At 38.4% G+C, this 20361-nt stretch overlaps 3 protein-coding genes across 6 annotated transcripts; 1 reads left to right on the forward strand and 2 right to left on the reverse strand.

Moving 5' to 3' along the window:
- The first annotated feature begins 328 nt into the window (after positions 1–328).
- Positions 329–4393, forward strand: LOC121792063 (protein PIN-LIKES 6-like). Its single transcript, XM_042189853.1, has 11 exons — positions 329–511; positions 618–827; positions 908–987; positions 1310–1434; positions 2150–2271; positions 2569–2769; positions 3232–3306; positions 3467–3567; positions 3677–3729; positions 3828–4022; positions 4104–4393. The coding sequence occupies exons 2-11, from the start codon at positions 633–635 to the stop codon at positions 4223–4225; spliced, it is 1269 nt and encodes a 422-aa protein (XP_042045787.1). The 5' UTR covers positions 329–511; positions 618–632; the 3' UTR covers positions 4226–4393.
- A 61-nt stretch (positions 4394–4454) lies between these two features.
- On the reverse strand, positions 4455–6073 carry LOC121792064 (E3 ubiquitin-protein ligase CIP8-like). Its single transcript, XM_042189854.1, has 2 exons — positions 5915–6073; positions 4455–5705 (listed from the first exon to the last, which is right to left on the reverse strand). The coding sequence occupies exon 2, from the start codon at positions 5697–5699 to the stop codon at positions 4551–4553; it is 1149 nt and encodes a 382-aa protein (XP_042045788.1). The 5' UTR covers positions 5700–5705; positions 5915–6073; the 3' UTR covers positions 4455–4550.
- Positions 6074–7070: 997 nt separating this feature from the next.
- LOC121763394 (RING finger and transmembrane domain-containing protein 2-like) lies at positions 7071–10800 on the reverse strand. Of its 4 annotated transcripts, none has more exons than XR_006042433.1 (10): positions 10533–10800; positions 9817–10430; positions 9181–9257; positions 8919–9087; positions 8744–8832; positions 8470–8634; positions 8227–8304; positions 7800–7957; positions 7551–7654; positions 7337–7371 (listed from the first exon to the last, which is right to left on the reverse strand). XR_006042433.1 is itself a non-coding variant. In XM_042159408.1 (9 exons), exons 2-9 carry the CDS (start codon positions 10397–10399, stop codon positions 7266–7268), a joined length of 1371 nt encoding a protein of 456 aa, XP_042015342.1. In that variant the 5' UTR covers positions 10400–10430; positions 10533–10799; the 3' UTR covers positions 7071–7265. The 4 variants fall into 4 exon arrangements, 1 of the variants encoding a protein (XP_042015342.1); XR_006042435.1 differs by having other exon boundaries at positions 8460–8634; XM_042159408.1 differs by lacking the exon at positions 7800–7957 and having other exon boundaries at positions 7071–7371; positions 10533–10799.
- Positions 10801–20361: the final 9561 nt, after the last annotated feature.

Consider the following 20361-nt stretch of genomic DNA (forward strand, 5'->3'; position numbering starts at 1 on the left):
AAGTTTTTTCCTAATTTTTTATTATTTAAATATTTAAATAAAATAAAATGCATAGGGCGCGCCTTAGGACGCCCCATTGTGGATGCCCTTAGGATAAAAATGGAGGGGCGTCCCGTTGTGGATGCCCTTAGCATAAAAATGGACTGGAATTCTTATTTGCGGAATACGAGTCTTATTCAGAGAGAGTATGAATTTATATTATTCTGCAAAATAACGTAAGAGAGAGAGTGCTTGCGGAAAATAAATATGTTGTCGTAATCAATTTGTCTTCTTATCATAATATGATGATGAAATAATAATAATATTATTATTATTGGAATAATACTTGAAGATGGCAGCAACGGTTTTGTACCTCTAATTTGATTCGATTGGTTTCAGAATAGTTCTGGAAAAGGCGTGGGTGGGGCCTACATAGGAGGAAGATCTTCAACGCCATCGTCTTGCAATCTCTCCCGTGAATTCTTTTCTTCCGCTACTCGATTTTGGAATTGGACCCTCAATTACTTCCTCTGTAACTTCCTCTTTCCTTTCCTTTTCAATTTCCCCCCTTTCCCTCTATCTTCTTCGATTTATTTGATTCATCGATCATAATTCGTTATTGTTTACCCTAATCGTAGTGATTTAAGGACTCGATGATGGATCGAGTGCAGAGGTTACTGATCGAGGTTTTAATCGAGCCCCAAAAGGGGGGCCAATCAGTTCTCAGCACAATAAAAATTGCGGTTCTTCCCATAGCCAAAGTTTTTACCATGTGCTTTCTTGGCCTTCTTATGGCTTCCAAGTATGTGAATATCTTGCCTTCTAATGGCAGAAAGCTCTTGAACGGGGTAACCAGCTTTTGTTTGATTCTTAATTCTTCACTTCTCATGCCTTAAACTGTGCAATTGACATGATCTACTACTTGCAGCTGGTATTCTCACTTCTTCTACCGTGTTTGATATTTTCGCAATTGGGGCAAGCTATAACTTTTGAAAAAATGATTGAATGGTAAGAGTTTGAGTTTGTCAAGTACTATTAGTCCAGACTAAGATGACATATTTCTTAGTCGGCATGGGATTTTATGAGCTGTTGGTTATGTGTTTAATTGGAGAGAGAGAAAGCGGGTGTAAGTATTAAATGAAGAGGAAAAGAGAGTTAGATATTTAATTGAGGAGAGAAAAAGTGGTTGAGTGTATTAATTGGAGATAGAAAGTTTCTAGAAATAGAAATGTGTGACAAACTAAAAAGGAAGTGTGTCATCTTAACTGACGGAGGGAGTACTAAGAAACAATTAGTATAAGTGCTGCTCATTGACATTCTAGTTTTGCAGGTGGTTCATTCCTGTCAATGTGGTGATTGCTTCTATAACGGGCTCCATTATAGGTCTTGTTGTTGCGTCCATTGTCCGTCCTCCTTACCCGTACTTCAAGTTTACGATAGTGCAAATTGGAATAGGTACTGTACAACAGGACTGGCTGAGTTCCTTTCTATTTACCCGCCTTTCTGTAATTATGCGGAGGCGGCGGCAAATAGTTGTATGTCTAGTTGTTTTCTGGTTCAAGTGTGCTCTCTTATCATCTTATGCGATGTTTTTATCCATGGTGCATGATATTTGGAATTTACTGCACACTCCCTCTTTAGTGTACTAGATAAAGATCAAGTTTTCGATATATATGCTTCATGTAGAAAAGATAATGCAACGATGCATGAAGGTAGCCCGTTTGTTTTGTTGTAGTAAAAGTAATGCTTAAAATTTAGGATGATTGGCTACACAAGTAGTAATGCAGTATATGAGAACCATATCTTGGAAATAAATCCAGAGAAAGTCCTAATATCTGTGTTGGAACTAACTAAAACTAACAGCGAGCAATATGAAGACGAAAAGTTTGCCCAGTTAATAAAATTAGGACGGCAAACAATACTGTGATTCTATTACTTACCAAGAGGAATGAATTTAAAACTGCAAGCTTGAAGCCAACTGCATCGAAACTCGAAAGTCAATTATGATGGATGTCAATGGTTTCTCCTCTCTCCTGAAAATATTGGCTAGATGTTGAATTTTATTCTCCTTCGATTTAGGATTTCTGTTAATTCATGCTTTGTACACTTCGCCTTGGTAATGGATTTCAGCATAAAACCTGGGTCCTCTAAATCATTTCCATTATTTCAGGGAATATTGGGAATGTGCCTCTTGTCTTGATTGCTGCATTATGTCGAGATAAATCAAACCCATTTGGTGACACTGATAAATGTTCTCAAGATGGAAATGCCTACATCTCATTTGGCCAATGGGTAAGTTCTCACAATTAAGGATCTATGGATCACTTCAGGTCACATATTTAGCAAGTTCTCCCACAATTTATAGAGATGTACATTCTTATATGCCTTTTACAGTTTTACGCATGTTAATATCATGCATTATGTTGTGTTTAAAGAGCCTACGGTATCATTCTTGTAGTATTGTTTGAAATAGTAAAAGGTAGATATCTATCTGACAGAAGACAAACTGTTACTCACCTGATGCTCTTTTACGACCTCTCTTCACACTTTTAGCTCTTCTTTGCAAAGGATAATTTGTTTCTATCACAGGTTGGCGCAATTATCCTGTACACCTATGTTTTTCAAATGCTTGCCCCTCCCCCTGGTGGATATGATGGTGAAGATGGAAATATGCCCTTGAAGAATTCTGCGAGAAATAGCCCCAGTGCACTTGCTAGTGATGCTTCTCCTGAGCGACTTCCCCTGCTTGCTGATGCAACACCAGTTTATTCAAATTCCAATAAAGACAAAGTAAGAACTTTAACGAATTCCAGTTCTGCCTATAATCTTAGGCTGGTATCATGCCTCTATTAAATTTGATATACAGAACTATGTGGGAATTTCATGTATGCATATATGTCTATGACCATTATGTAAGTTCCATGTTGGTGGCTTGGAAAAACTTCGTAGTTACTAGGTTTGGAAGTTATTGGTCCTGTTTAATCACTACTTCATAGTCTGTCGAATTTCTAGGATGAAGGATATGGATTCAGGCAGTTTTCTGGAATTCCTATTTGTCTACTGTTAGAGCTTTGCTAAATCGGCTTTGAATTTTTCACAAGAGGATACCAACAATAACAGTTTAGCCCAGATATAGGAAATTTGGTCTACCCAAACCTAAGTTGCTCTATGTTGGACCTAAATGCTGCGACATGCAATCACATTTACTTTACTAGTTTTCTACTGAATCTCTGATCTCAACCCTTCGTGCAGGTCAAAGATTTTCTGAAATATATTTATGAAAAACTGAAGCTCAAGCAAATCGTTCAACCACCAATTATTGCTTCTGTAAGTCTATTTCTTGAAATATTTCAATATTTATGAATAACTGAAGCTCAAGTAATCATCCAAGAAAAGGTTACTGCATATTGGCTTGCGTGATTTTTTGCCAAGGGCCTAATTGATTTGGAATAATCTCACCTTCCTCACAATATTATTATTTTTACAGATTGTTGCAATATTCATTGGGTGTGTTCCTTTCTTAAAGAAATTAATATTCACCGCAGATGCTTCTCTCTACTTTTTCACAGACAGCTGCATGATTCTTGGGTATGTTATATGTTGATGTTCTCCCTCCATGGACCGAGGTTGTTAATCTGTTGGTTGATGGATGATTGTAAGTTGGTGAGTATTCTAATGGGTTATTTTATATTATCAGCGAAGCAATGATCCCGTGTATATTGTTGGCTTTAGGAGGCAACCTTGTCGACGGTAAGATTCTACATCAGCTAACTGTAACTTGCCTAGTCCTATTCCCATCATCATCGAATAATCGTTGATATGAGAAATGACTGTATGTTGCTATGCAGGGCCAGGACGAGGGAGCGCAAAAATTGGTGCCCGGACGACTGCAGCCATTGTCTTCGGGAGATTGTGCTTGGTTCCTCCAACTGGACTAGGTGTTGTCATGTTGGCTGATAAACTGGGATTCCTGCCCCCTGGTGACAAAATGTTCAGATTCGTGCTCCTACTCCAACACACGATGCCTACTTCTGTGCTTGCGGGTAAGCCTTGTTTCATACAGAATGTCAATATTACATTCTTGCTCGTGTTTAAGACATTTGTTTTCGTTTTCATATTCAAAGGGGCTGTTGCCAATCTACGAGGATGTGGGAAGGAGGCTGCATCCGTCCTGTTCTGGGTTCACATTTTTGCTGTTTTCTCAATGGCTGGTTGGATTATTCTTTACCTCAACATATTATTTTGAGGTCTACAACACACGAAGCAACCTCGGTCTTCGACTAGTTCGTTTACTGCCCCAATTGTGAGGATGTATATGTAGAGGCACAAGTGATCCCTGTGCATTGTAAATGCTTCATTTTATTGTACCCGACTTTCTGTGTAATTATATGGATACATGATTAAAATTTCCAAACTCCACATTTGTTATCTTAGATCAGCTCATAACACTGAAAATACAAAGAGTAGAGGAAATGTAAATACAGAAGCAGCAATGCATATTATCTAAAGATGGAAACATATGACATGCAAACAGCATATACAAATCCTAGTAAAATCAAATTGAAGTATAACTAGAAAAACGAGTACCATCTCCTCTGGTTATTATCCCTCCGGCAAGGAGGCCGGCACAGTCTAGCCGCGGACGAATCGCCAAGCCACAGAATGAGGGATATGCCAAGAATACTGACAATTGGAGCAGCAAGGAAGAACCATCTATTTCTCGGAGCATCATCATCCCCGGCACCCGCATCAACCTCAACTTCATCCACTAGAACAGCATCAGAATCATAGATCAATTGATTCTCGTTTCTTTCCTTGTCGTCCGTAGGAAGCTCATATCGGCAAAGTGGGCACGTATTTCTTGCAGCTAACCACGGCAGGATGCAGGAAGGGTGGTACAGGTGCAAACAGGGAAGCTCGTTGATGCGAGTGCCAAGTGTGAAGGAGTCCTTGCAGATTGCACACTCCTGCTGCTGCTTGTCTCCGTTAATCGTAAGACATGGCAGATTGTTTATGAAAGATAGCGAAGCAGGAGGCGCCCCTCTCCTCGAACTTTGATTATTTTCAGCGAGATGGTCGAGAAGGTCCTCGAAACCCCTGGCATCGAGATAATCTCCCGAATTCCCAACATAAGACTCTTCCAATTCACCAATGTGTGCTTGTATCACAAGCTGACTTCCCCAATTAATCAACACATTTGGCTCAGCTTCAGCTTCAGCTTCATCCCATTCACTATCGTCGGAATTCCACTGGAATGTGCCAGCATTCATGGGGTCGATATCATTATCGCTATCGAGCTCATCAGAGTCACTAGCCCTATTATTGTACCTCCCATTGAGGGACTCAGACTCTCCATACACGGAATCAAAACCATCACTTTCGTTATCGGAAAAGACTCTCCGCCACCTCCTCGATCGCACTCCATCCGCGGAATGAGCGTCGTCGTTGGAGGGGTTTTGCCTCGCGAGGCTGATCATGTGCGAGAATTGCTGAGAGAACATGCTCTCCATGGACTCAGAGCTGTCGAATCTTCTCCTCGATACGCCCCTTCTATTATACACTTCAGGCGAGGCAGCATCGAAATCCTCCATCAACAATTTGCAATCGCCGCATACACTGAAGGCGTCGAGCTCGTCGGCCTCATTCTCCGATGTGAGAATTGTATGGCATAAAGCGCAAGAGGATGAATCCCCCAAATTGCTCACGGACTCAACATCCATTTGCGACTGCACATCACATCGCAACACAACAGATATGAATAGATTCATCTCGGTTTCAGATTGGATAGGAACATGATTCGAATTCAACGAAAATAGACCTAATGCAGTCCAACACTTTTTTCGCGATTGAGAATCGGAATCGGAAAGATTAAAGCGTCGAAGAAAATTCGAGGTTAGAGGATCCGATTGAGAATGAAAGAGAGAGAGTGATGTACCTGATTCGTAGATACGGCGGGGCGGCGGCGGTGGTGGTGGGCAAGGGAAGACCAAAAGCACGGTGAAGGGAGAATAGATAAAGAGGAAAAATAGCGACAATTTAAGGAATAAATGGTAGTTGAGGTGTGAGACGTCACTATTACTAATCATGTCAATGTCAATATCAATATCAATATCAATATGATCAAATTATTCAAGTTATAAATTGTACGAAACAAATATTAGAATCAAAATGTAACGAGGATTTGTTGGATTCTCAGTTTAATGATTGTTTAGGGTTTTAGTAAGGCTGTTGTACGTTGTGAACTCAATTCTTGTTCATTATCATATCAAGAGTTGCAATATCATGCACATCTCATTGTTTCTAGTTTTGGGTAGTTTCAGAAAAAATGTTCTATGAATATAATTTTTTTTTTCTTGAATTCTAAAATCATCTAAAACCAAAATCCATCCTTTTTATGGAAATCGTATTGACTTTTCATTTTCATCCTTAACAACCAAACCATAAATAATTAAACTCGTTCGGCATCACTTACTATACTCTTTCCGTTCGTTCCACTTAAGATGTTCATTTTTACTTTTTAGTTTGTCCCACTTAAGATTACGGTCGGGCGTTTTGCCCCATTAGGTTATTGTTTGAGTGAAAGTAGCTATTTGGTTATCTTCAATGTTCATTAGCCTAAATCATAACACTTCCTTCTTCTTTTCTACCATTTTTATTATCATTTCTTGTTTTAGTGTTGGTATTTTTGCAAGAACAATTATGAGGAAACATATGTGTCTCGACTCAACAAGATTCATATTACAAATTCATCTCTCATCTCTTTTCATTAAAACATCCAACTGCATTTCCTCTGTACTATATTACACTGAATATATTTTTCTAAAACTCCGTGTCAATCAAGATTGTGAACATCTTGAATGGGATAGATGTATCATTTATAACATCTCCTACAACATTATCTTCTATAATAATCCAGCCTAAGTCCTATATCATCCAATGGTATTGAAGTCATATTATGATAGATTGTTCAGATTTACTATATGGGTTGTGACATTTTTATTCTACAACAAAAATTGACTAAGTGATCTAAGCAAGTAAACAAATGTATAAATGTTCCACATCCAAGCAAGTAAACAACTGGGACATGAGAGTTCATCAAAACTGTGGTTTTGCTATATTGCTTATACTGTTGACAGAGAATGCAACTCCAGTTACACATACATTTTCTTTTTACAACGTTGGACCGTGTCAAAGGCAACGTAAGAGTTACAATCAAGATTTTCTATGCAAATGGTGTGATCAGGACAGAGATGCTTTGAGTCCTTCAAAGCAGAAAACTTCCTGGATCAAAATAACTGAAAAAATAGGCTAGTTGAGCCATCACTAAACGATCTAAGATCTGCAGGTTTCACCAATGCCCGGCATAAAGGGCAAGTCCGTTCTCTCTCAAACCTGGGAACACAAAATAACAATAGCTCAAATCGAGAATGCACAATAAGCTAAACCAATGGTGAGAACCGCATTGCATATAGATATGTCGTGCTATTGCCAACATATTTGTAGCTCCAGAAGAAATGACGACTGCTCAAACATATTTTGGAATAATGCTAAAGGTAGGAAGAGAAACCAACCACTCAGAAACACAGTCCTCACAAAATATGTGTTTGCAACGTAGAAGGACTGGAGAGTGCATCTTTTCCTGGCATATAGCACACAAATCTCCAGCTGCAGCGACCTACATATAATCAAAATAATGAATTAGCAATAGGATTTCTCATCAAATTGAAGCACAGAAGGAGCGGCATGAATTTAGTTTGGAAATTAATACTACAATACATAGAAAGAACATGCAGTAGAGTAAAGTTCAGTGACAAGAGTACATCATCATAAAAGACTATGGCAGCATAAAGATTTTGCGGAATAATTTATTTTCTTCGTGGGGGTCTTAGATCTTTCAGCTCATCAAGCATTTTCCCAATCTCTTTTTGTAAGTTCCGTACCAGGCCCGTTGCAAGGTAGAATCAAGTGGTAAGTAATGCTGCCAAAGGATATCAGACATTTTTTAAGCGCACATGCAAAGGTAAAGGGCGCCATTCACATGCAAGGTGTAAATAAAGGTTGACATTAACGGAATTTAACTGTTTGTGCTAAAGTGGAAGCAAGTTATGTGAGCCCTGTATAGCAATGTATGTGCATATCCTTTAACTGGATAATTAAAAAACAGTTTTAGCCACTGAATTTCCTTAACAGCAGCTCAAACAATCTTAAATATATTGACACCAAGGACATACAAGGAAATATGAATACCTGTTCAGTTGTAGCATAAGCTCCATAATGGATGTCTTTCCTTGACAGTGCTTTCAAAGCAGTAATGAATGATTGGACCTGAAAACATCAAATTAATTCAGTAGAGCCTAAAGGTACGGGTTTTACACAAATAGGGAAACTAGAGGGATTCCTGCAAATAACTACTGAAGTGAATAAAACTACAAATCCTATAATTATAGCATTAAGATAAAAGACTTGACTGAGATACATACATGTCAATACCTTTTCAACAACAGAAGTAAGCTTGAAGGTTAGATACAATCCAGTTATAAGCGACGAGAAAAGACTCCCGTATTCTTTGTTCAAAAAGAAGCGGTACCAGACAGGGGCAGGGAGTAGTGCACGGTAAAGGAGCAGCAGGTACTCAACTAAAGTTAACAATTGACCCTGTGAATCGACAATTTTTGATTAACAGGTATGCACTTCCTAAAACAATTGCACAATACTATAAATATGTTTAGTTAAAAGAAGGCACAGCCGCACAGACATATTTTACCTGCCTACGGTAGTTCCGACCTCTGCTGTTTTTGTAATATATCAAGAGCAGACACTTGATGACCATTGCTGCCTGACGAACAAGTGTATCTAAGAAAGCGGTGCATGACAAAGACCAAGGTCAAATTACTGATATGTAATTCTACGAATTTGCAGTTATTAATTAAAGGACTCACCATTCACCATGATAATGAATATCGCATTCCAAAAGGGAGGTATGGCTCTTGGAGGCAGCATCAGCAATGGATAGAGCACATCATCTTTCAGATAGTACCAGTACATCCCGGTAACATGAAGTGAGTAAAGAACGACAATGCCGATAAGAGTCATTATTTTCCTCTCACCCTGGAGAGGGATGACAGTTCCTTGTTAGCAGTGACTTCACAGAAAATGGATAAAAAAAGTTTCTCAAAAGAGATGGAAATCTACATCAAGTACCTTTAGTGCTGTCTGCTTCCGTACCATATCATTTGACTTAAACATGATTGCAGCAATCCAGATAGTAGCACAGAATCCTGCAAAAATAGGAGTTGATCAATTATTTTGATTTTTTAATACTACGATAAATGGTGAAGAGGCATAACAAAGAGTTCTTCGAATAATGTTAATCAAGCAACTTTAGTTTTTACATTGGATAGATGGTGAAGAGGTATAATAAAGAGTTCATTGAGTAATGGAGCAAAGAACTTTCTACAAAGGGCTTTCGCAGAGAAATTAAGCCAACATTAAAATTTCAACAAGTTGACGGAAATACTAAAATCCAGTTTAGAAAGGAGAAAGAAACAGCATACAAAGCGATAAAAGAACAAAAGTTATTGCAAGCTTTTATGTAGATCAGATCTAGGTTGTTATATTAGATGATATATATATTGTGCATGCGGGCAGGGGCTGGCTAACGTCAATATGCAGCTACAATTGAAAATTTTGAAATAAAGAGTAAAGTACAAGGCCAATTAAAGTATTAGCAGCTTCATTATGATTGACACGAATCAGATCATACAGATGTAAGAACACTGGCAGACTTGAACATCGGTAAGGTGAATACTTAAAGTAAGACGAAGCAGAGAATAATACCTTCCAGGTGCTGACGTATGAATACAATCAACAGAAGCAAGGAGAACGGAAGGACCTGCTCGATCCACCGGGCAGCCTGCTGTATATCATATCTCTGGTAAGAGGAGGAAGAATCCCTATTATTGGTGGCAGCTCCCTGAGCACCATCTGCATTATCACCATCTGAGTTTGCAGCTCCATCTCCAGACTCTCGCAAATCAACCTGACTCTCCAATGAGGACAGTGCAGAACCTCCAGACGGTGACCTCGAAAGGGGCTCCGTCTGCGCAGATGGCCCCGAATGCAGAGAAGAAGCAGCCCTGTCATGATCTTGCTCTGCAGAGCCAATTATCCTAATGGAAACCTCTCCCGCACTGCTTGTAGCAGGAGCAGGCGCAGAGTCATTTGTGGTATTCACTAGAGAATCGGATTCTGAATTATTGGACCTGGTTCGGATGAAGCCGGTGTACTCCAATAAGGTGGATAAGGGTGATCGGAGAATGGTGGAAGCAGAAATATGCACCCCATTTCTTCGGGAATGATTCGAATTAGAAGAAGAAGAGGAGCTCCTGTAAGCGTCCGAATTTGCAGCGGACGCTTCCATTTGTGAGGGCGTCGCAGACCTAAACCTAACCCTAATTGAAAAAAAAATCACACCGATCAGATAGAAATTGAATTGAGAATGGCGAGGGAAATGAAGGTGCGTGCAATTGCAAAGACGATGGAGAGAAAATTACCTTGGAGATCGAAAATCCGTGGATGATCGGTGCGGTTCAGAGAGGGGAAAGGTGATTCATTGACGGAAAAAGGAGAAGGGAGGCAGCGGTGGTGTAGTCGGTCCCGCAGCGGAGAATCAGAAGCGGGAGACGTTGAGAATCACGGCTGCGGAAGAGGCGATTTTCCCTTTTTCGGAGCTTCTCTTTTTCTCTCTGTCTCTCTCTTCTCTCTTTGTTTGGGTATGGTGGAGAAGAGAGAGAAACAAGGGTGGTACGGACAATCACCCCTGCTGTTTATACAACCATTTTACTTCCCATATTATTTCTCGCGGCTTGTTTTTAATTTGTTTTTTTAATAAATTTTTGTACAATTCTAAGAAAAGGATATTCACTTGATTAAAGTTAAATAATTAATAATATTTATATTTTAAACACATAAAATATTAAATTAAAGAGGAAAATCCAAATTACTTGTAATTTGGGAATGACAATCAATATTATTTTATTATAGTGATTTCTAATAATATTATGTGGGATTGTTAGTTATATTTAAATTGGGGCTCAATTTAATTCAAGCCCAATATGTTTAATCCAAGTCCAACCTCCATGGATCCGTAACTAATTATAACTATATATAAAGGAGAATAGACAGAAGATTTGTGACCTAATCTAACACAAAATTTTGTGCTCCTTAGTAAAGGAGTGGACGAAAATTTCAGTCTTCACATAAGTGAAGTTATGTCTTCTTTCTAATCAATTCCTTTTTTATTCTAACAAGCTTCGTCCATCCAAAGGTCATAATCTGAGTTTGGGAACAGATTAGAAGATTCGTGGTCGAGTACAACATCATCACGTAGAGAAGGCGCAAGCAATCTTCGATTCTTTGGAGAATCTGTTCGGTGATTCTATAACGTAGGAATTCATATTTTTGGGTTTAAATTTCCTTGTGCGTGATTTATGTGCGCTATTATATGCAAGTAATTATTTAGCATGTGAATTAATTAATCCCATAATCAGTCAAATAGGTCTGATAACATCACATGGTAACACCATGTGGGGTAGGGGGAGGGGATCAGCTTCGGTGCATAGAAAGAAATAGAGAGAGAGAGATGGAGGGAGATAGCAATAGCAGTGGCGCTCAAGCCATGCAAGACGGCGACGTCGGAGCCGAGAGACAAACCTAACGCGAAGGAACGACGTGGCTAGAGCAGTCTGAGCACGAGTAGGAAGCATCGTTAGACGTTGGGCTACTTGCGACGAGAGGAAAAGGTGGAGACCGAGACCGAACTCAAGCTCGGGGGTAGAGCTTGAGTCTAGCGAGAGGGAAGAGCGACATCAATAGTTGAGCGGCGTGGACGGAGGCTGACTGATGGTTGCATATCACCGCTTTTATCTACTTCTCAAAGCTAAATAGTTTACTACCTCCATCCACAAAAAAGGGTCGTCCACCAAAATTAGACCAATTCTAAATATGGAAAGTTTAAATTAATTAAATACTACTATTATATGTGGACCCTACAATCCACCAACATTACTTTCACCACATTTTCTTCTCATCTCTTATTTTACCACTTATGCATTAAAACTCTCATTTACAAGTTAGTCCATTTTTAGTGAACGGAGGTAGTATTACCTTTATTAGACAAGATACATCGCAATGAATTTAACTTCAAGTTGGTTAATATTATTTTACGGTGTTTGGAAGCACATAAGCTGAACTTTTATATCCTACATAAAAATGTGGATAAAATCGAAATAATTTTGAGAAGATATTTATTTTATGCAAATTATGTTGTCTTGTCATAAATATTTTATGTGATGATGCATATTTGTTCAGCTATACCGAATGTGCAATACCAAAGGTTATAAATTAAATTTGGGTCCCAGGAATGGGAGAGCCTCTACTCATACTAATGTACATGTGGACTATGTCATCGTAAGGGTTGGTACTTCAGTGACCGTGGAAAGTGGTCCTTTTCTCGTCACAAGATGTTCCGATATAATGAATTACAGAAAGACCTTAGATTGTGCAATCGAATGTTAGCTCGGAAAGTATTTAGTAAGCTTGGGTCTTTTAAGAAAAACTCCCAACCATTACAATTTTGATGCTTGACAATATTTTTAAATGTACTACCTCCGTCCCGCATTAACTGTCACATATACTTTTTTGCACTCGTTTTTTAAAATTAATAATAAATAGTTAAAGTCGAGAAATAGTAAAATAAGAGAGAGAACAAGGTACTATTTCTCGACTTTAACTATTTATTATCATTTTACAAAACGAGTGCAAAAAAGTAAATGTGACGGTTAATGCGGGACGAAGGTAGTATAATTGTATTTTTTTGGCAATATGTTCACTGAATACTCATGTACTCAACCCTGCATGCATTTCTCAATGTGGAGATTGAGCTGTGAAGGAATGGAGTCGTGCTGATTCAAGTGGGCTTACTCTTGTATTTATGCACCATTCTCGTAGGTTCATGTCTTCATACATGGAACCATGTTCAGTTGCTCCCGTTGTACTTTGAAGCAAGTTAAATTTTGTATTTCCTTAAAGGCTATGATGTTTGACAAGTTGTATTGTATGAACTATTGACTCGAGTCTTTATGATCGAGTCATTCTATTCAAGTATTCCCTTTTGGATACCCCTTAAACTGATTGATCTTGTATCATTCATCGTTTTTATCTCCTCCTCTAATTTTCATCACTAATCACGATTTATCGGGCTTTTCCATCCTTAGAAAATCACGATTACGACGGTATTTCAATCGTGATAGTATGAATAACCAAATAAGTCGAAATTTATTTCAATCTCAATCTTCAAGTCATATCCTATTTTAAATTTTAAGTATTTAGTTTGATAAATAAATTCTTATAAAACTAACATCCACGTCATTGGTTTTTATAAATACTACACATATTCCTTAAAAATAGAGACTCTTTCCATTTTGGTTAATCCCTTAAAAATAGAAACTTTTAAAATTTCTATTTTAGAAAGTGAACCCCACAATCTATTAACACTAATTTCACCAATTTTTTACTCTCTCACTTTACCCATTTTCTCCCACTTTCTCTTTCTATTACTTTATTAATTATGCATTATAATTTGTATCGTTTTAAAAGTTTATATTTTTCAAGGATAGAGATAGTATAGATTAAGGGTGTGAATTGAGTTTATATTTCATATACATAAAAACACATCCATTTTATAGCAATGCTTTTCTTGATTTTCTAATTTTATTTATGGTGTTTGAATTGATGGTATGTTATCTATAGTCTTTAATATCACGTGTTTGATTTGTAATTTACAGTTATAGATAGTGTGAAATTCCAAAACTATCCTCTGACTTTCTTTACATTTCCAAGACTGTACTTATTCACCTTAGCAATAAAACACACCCTAAATCCCGCTCCTTTGATATGCCCTTTCATTTGCAAGCGGCGGCTCTACTTCTTTAGCAGTCAAGAAGGTTAGGGACGCACATCACGGAGGTAAATTCCTAAACCCTAATCTTTCTATGGCGTGATTTTGTCACAATCGACCATGCCAGATGCGAATCTAGTATTTTCGAAGCCGACGACAACCCTTATAACTCGAAGCCGAATAAGTTTATTATCTTCTATCGCATCATTAAACTTGCAAGAGGTTACTGTCATTCCATTTTGGTCGTTTTTGGTCATTTTTTGTTTGTCATACAACGTGATGTTCTTATGCTAGTAAATGATAATGTTTTCTAATTTTGTGCTCGGCATATGGTAAAATATATTGTTTCTTAGACACTTGTGCATCGTTTTACCTTTTAGTTGAACATCCTTAAGGAAAGTAAGGTTCTTTTCAATTTGAATGACCTGTACCAGATAGTTGATGTTTTGTTCTTGCTTATTTGAAATTGTTCTCACTACATTTACTTGCTGAAATATCTTTTTTGCGCTCATGTCTTAAATTAGTGTGTCAACATCTTCTAAGTGTTCGAAGTTCTCCTTGGACAACAGTCAGAACGAGCAGAGTATGTTTTGCTTTTTGTTTTGTAATTTGGAAATCTTCTACGTATTCCTGAATTTAATCTTTCAGTTGCTGATTGTTGGGTGCAAACCCATCCCACATCGGATGAGTGAGGGAAGTTGGAAGGTATATATAATTTATGTCCAACCCCAATTAGTTTGAGGCCTTTTGGGGGTGACCCAAAAACAAATCCGTGCGGGCTTGGCTCCACCCAAAGCGGACAATATCAAACTAATGTGCAGTCGACGATCCCAACAACACTGATTATGTTTTTGTTTTTGATTATTTAATGAAATTTGAAGTGGTTAACTTGCACCTGGGATGTTCTAAGAAGTTCAAGGGAGATCGTACTTGGAGGAGTCGGTCTGAGCGTGAGGAGAAGATCCTTGTAACCACTCTGAAGGACCTCACTGTCCATGGCTGGAAGTCAGACAATTGTTTTCGTACGGGCTACCTTGGGAAAATTGAAGATGCTATAAAGTTGCAGTTTCGTTTGACGAACATGAAGACAACTTCTCACATAAATTCAAAAATCACTGTCATGAAGAGAAATTATAACTCCTTGGTTAGTATATTGGGTATGAGTGGAGTGGGATTTAATGACCGCGGAGATTACAAGATAGACTGCGACAACGAGGAGTGGGATCACATAGTCAAGGTCTATTTGCATTTCAGTTATGTTATACAATATTAGGCAACACAGGGTGCTTAGTTTGGCTTATGTTTTTTGGCTTACAGCAAGACACGATCGTTCGTTCCTACTTAAGTTGTGACAACTCTGGTGACTTGCTCCCAAATGTCAATTGGTAAGACCGTTCCCTCCCATTTCGCCTTTTTCTTGGTGTCGAGTATGATAGAGAGCATTAGTGAGTCCACTGCAGCAGTCTAACTCGATTTGTAGAAGAAGACATCTTGGGTTGGAACATTGCTGCCCATTTTTATTGTGATTGGAATGTTCCAAGTGAAGCAAATTTAAAGATGCAGTTATAGAGTGTAGGTATTACTTGAGTCTCCAAACTCACCCGTGATGATATTCGTAACCTTGCATAACATAAGATTCTTCACATGGCTCATATTTCCAATACACATGCTTTCATTTGCAACTTTAGGTGGTGAAGAAAACTCCAATCATGTATCTTATGTGACAAAAAAATCAATATCAATATCCCACTCACTTTTTGAAGTCATCATATTTGATATTATATTGCAGCTTTAGGTGGTGAAGAAAACTCCGATGATGTATCTTATGTGACAAAAAGATCCATATCAAATATTCCACTCACTTTTTGAAGTCATCATATTTGATATTATATTGCAGCTTTAGGTGGTGAAGAAAACTCCAATTATGTATCTTATGTGACAAAAGAATCCATATCAAGTATTCCACTCACTTTTTGAGTCATTCAAATAGTGAATTTTTTGCAACAAGTCACAGGAAGTAAGAAATAAATTGCATTAAATCCAATCCACCTCCGCTTCCTCTAATAATTAAGTACATATCCTTTTTATGAAAATTTGAATTTAAAATTTAGATCAACATTAACCATGAGTTAATGGCAGGGGCAAAAGAGGAATATTTCAGAAGGAGATTAGGAACGTATGATTAAATCATTTCCCGACAAGTAACAAGCTTCTACATTTCCCGACATCTACTTATGATTGGATCATTTTATGTTGGGGTCTAACTATTTCAAAATTGTAATAAAGTAATGACTACATCATAAAATGAGTAGAAGATTTGACTAAATCACACGTTCCGAACTATAATGTGTAGTTAAATATCTTATCATAAACTGATATAGATTGAATTGTACGAAAAAAAATTATAACAATGTTTGGTAATACTCCAATTTAGAATCAACTTGGTATTACAACGATCATCCCACGCTCATGAGCCTATCGCATATCCAACCGAATAAACGATTAAGCAACTCTTCAAGGTCTGGCGTTAGTGTGCCGCAGTGTATGCACACGTATAAAAAGTGATTAACAAGATAAACCAATATGAATTGAACTACACATAAAAAAAGTTCCAAATAATTATATTGTACCTGCGCCCACATTGTATGCGCCAATTGGTCTCTGAAATGGTTCAGCCCGTGCTCGCCTCTACGTGGTCAACGAATTCGACCTCACGAGTCTATTCATTGATAAGTTATCTAGTAGTTCATCTAATGGATCAACAACCATCTCACTCCTTATGTAGTTGTGTAAAAAGAAGCAAGCCATAATCAGACGCATTTGGATCTTCACCGAGTAGTAGGACACACTTCGTAGTATGCCTCATCTCATCTTCTATACATCGAATGCACGCTCGATGATATTTCTGGCCTTAGTGTGTTTCATACTCCCTCCGTCCCAGCCTAAGTGAGATGTATTCCTTTTTGGTACGTCCCAACCTAAGTGAGACGTTTCTTTTTTTGACAACAATCAACTCACTCCTCTCTCCTACTTTATCCTCTTATCTCTCATAATTTATCTTCTCTCTTACTTTATTCTCTCTTTCTCTTTCTTACTTTATTCTCTCTGTTTCTTACTTTACTCTCTCTCTTACTGATGCACTTTTTATTAGCACTAAAAATACCTGCAAGTATACATGGTAGATCTAGTATAGCTAAAGGTTAGTACCGGATATCGATCACGGGGAAAACAATCACAGACTGACTACCTTCTACTAAAACTCAATTACTATTTTGAAAACTAAAAGTTTTGAGAATTTTTGTAAACAAAGAACAATTGAAAGCAATAAACGACTGATTGCAAATAAATCACGGAGATAAAATATAAGAGATAAGGGAATTCCATAGATGTGCGTTCACAGTTATGGCTATACAAATTCCAACTACAACACCCTAGCACAGTTCTTACTTTGATAGAACGAGTCACCTAGCTTATGCTCATGCGATGCAAACGTTGATTACTAACACTAGGGTTGTCAATCCTAGATCCGTAACTCCTTAAAGCACCTAAGACCCTTGTAAAGTCCTCGCTCTCAATTAACAGTACCGTTTTAAGGGAAGCTAATTGTAGTGTCTATTAAGTAGATCTAACTCACCAACCTCCTCTCACGATTATGTAGCAAGTTATATTAATTCATCACAGAATGTGTCACTCAAATGTGAAGCATTATCCAACACTTAAGGAAGAAACAAAGTAAGAACAAAACGAATATTAAATAGAAAACGGAATTGTATAACCAAAGTCGTTACTAACACATCCCTAGAATCCTATGAGTTTAGTTACACATAATTCAATAAGCTAAAAACATAGATTGTAGGGAAGTCATAGAGAAAATAAGAACTAAAGCAAATAAAATCCAAAGGTTGAATCCTTGTAGCCTTGATCTTCTTCTTGATTCTTTCTTCAATCCCTTGCACTATGAAGTACTCTCACTTTTAAGCTCTGGAAATATTTTGCAAAGAGAAGATTTCTTTTTTATGAAGCTTGAGGGGGTATTTATAGGGGAAAATCGTCTCTCTTCAAATAAGGAAAAGGATTGCAAAGTATGATAAATCTTGGGGAGAAAGTAGGGCAATCTCTGTTCGCCGCTTTTTCCCAGCGGGCCGCTACACCTTGGCCAGTGGTCGCTGTGGGTTGATCTGTAGCCTCTGCCTCTTGAACAACGGTCGCTGGCAATCATCCTGTATCTTCTGGATCACTTGGAGCGATCGCTGCACACACCCCAGCGGTCGCTGGGCGTGTTCTTCCTTTCATGCACAACTTTCCCGGAGCAGACCGCTACAGGCTCAACGGTCGGTGGGCGCCAGTAGTCGTTGGCTGTGTTGCACCGGACCGCTGGACGTCTTGAAAGCTCCAGATTTCCAACTTCGCTTTTTAGCTATCTTGTTAGGCTCGCAAATGCACATTTCTCACAAAACACATCAAAATACCAAAATAGACAAAACATACTAAATATGGACATGAATTGTGATATTGACATTAAAAATAGACCAAATAAAGGCCTTGAAACTGTGCAAAATTCGAGCGTATCACTTACTTTTTCATTAATAATTTAATTCACTAAACACCACAACTTAAATCCTTGTGCCAAAATAGAAACGTCTCACTTAGGCCGGGACTGAGAGAGTATTAAACAACTCCACTGTGTTTTGTGGTACATCAGCTTCTGGTCCCCACTCTTTGAGATGATATCGCACTCCTTTGTAGGGGGTGAGAAACCCTGACTGTTTGCATAACTATTGTCAAAAAGATAGTACGAGCCTAGAAAAAAAAGAACACTCATCAGAATAACTGTTTTTGTTTCCTAAATATCAAATGAATCAGATGAACAGACCTATAGGCACCTTCAATCTGTAAGGGCGATTCACAATGTCTCACAGTACTCGAGAGTCTCCAGCCGAGCCTTCCCAATCGGGAAGAACATAGGTGAAACGCATGTGCCGATCACATGCTGCTAGTACGTTAGAAGATATCTGACCCTTTCTATTCCTCGGTTTGACGGAATTTGGGTCCAGAACGCTAACAAAAGTACCATCGAGCGCCCCGAGACATCCATAAGAAGGAAATAGTACAATGTGAAGATGTCACGACCGCCCTCACTAAGGATAGTAAAGACGGGGAAATCGTGACTAGGGAAGGGACGAAGGAGCAGGGAAGAAAAATGGGGAGGCAAATATGAAAAACCCAATTAACTTCAAAAAGAAATATTTTAGTTTATTGAAAAGTTAAGCAACGGATTTTAGCCTCAAAATACTTAATGTCATAAAGCAGTATTAAATAGTGCGGAAGACTTCTAGAAATTTATTTCAAACACGGCAGCGGAAAAACAAGTATCAGAGGAGAGTCATAGGATGACGCCCATGTTTGAAAACACGACGCATCCGGGAATTCCTAAAGCTCACTCAACATCCGCCGCAACATCACCCCTCAACCTGCACATAAAGAAAAAGGATATGCAGGGCTGAGTATTTGTTGTACTCAATGGGCTCATGCCGAAAACATTTTATAACAGTTATGTCATCCATACCGGTGAACTCGAGTTTTTACGTTTATTTAAGAAACATCACGAGTATCACAAAAACACTTTTCGCAGACCGGCCGGTCAAAACAATCTCCCCACTTTCTCATCAATCAATCAATCACATCCTCTTACCATAGTGCGACGAAAGTGTGGCCACACTATTCGCCCACGAGACCGGCCGACTAGCAAGGACGGCTCACGATCCCCTCTGTGTACACAGCCTGATAGGGTTTGCGGCCCTACTCAGACCCGAATTCGTTTATCATAGCCCTATAGCCTAATGGAGCGAACTCACAAACTAGGCATCAAACACAATCTCAACATAGCCCTATAGCCTAACGGAGCAAGCTCAAACGAACTAGGCATCAGGCAACAATCTCAACATCAAAACAATCACGGCATGACATAACACTTTAAACCACCCTTATAACACCACATCATATTTTCGGAAAAATAAAGAGGTTTGAAAAGAAAGCCCACCTCGTCCGCTTAACAATTCACAATCCAACTTATGGCAACTCTCGTTCCTCGAGTTCACGAATACACAATCACCCTTGTCAACGACAACACAAGTCAGCCTTCCACAAAAACATATTACCATGCATGTCCTATCGTTTCTTTCACCGTTCTCTCAAATTACCCAACCCAACGTTCATCACAAAGATGGAAAAACACACCATAGTATATTTCGACGTATCTCACGCGATCACATCATTAAACACATTCCTTGGATATACATGCATCATATAATACTTTTAAACTTGAAAATAAATATCATTTTATCAAAGCAGAAAACTGACAGAACTGCGCGACCGTTTTATAAAAATCACTAAAAATTCACCCAACCTAATATGAAGCTAAATTT

Source organism: Salvia splendens, chromosome 2 (genome assembly GCF_004379255.2).
Source record: "Salvia splendens isolate huo1 chromosome 2, SspV2, whole genome shotgun sequence".
NCBI classification, from domain to species: Eukaryota; Viridiplantae; Streptophyta; class Magnoliopsida; order Lamiales; family Lamiaceae; genus Salvia; species Salvia splendens.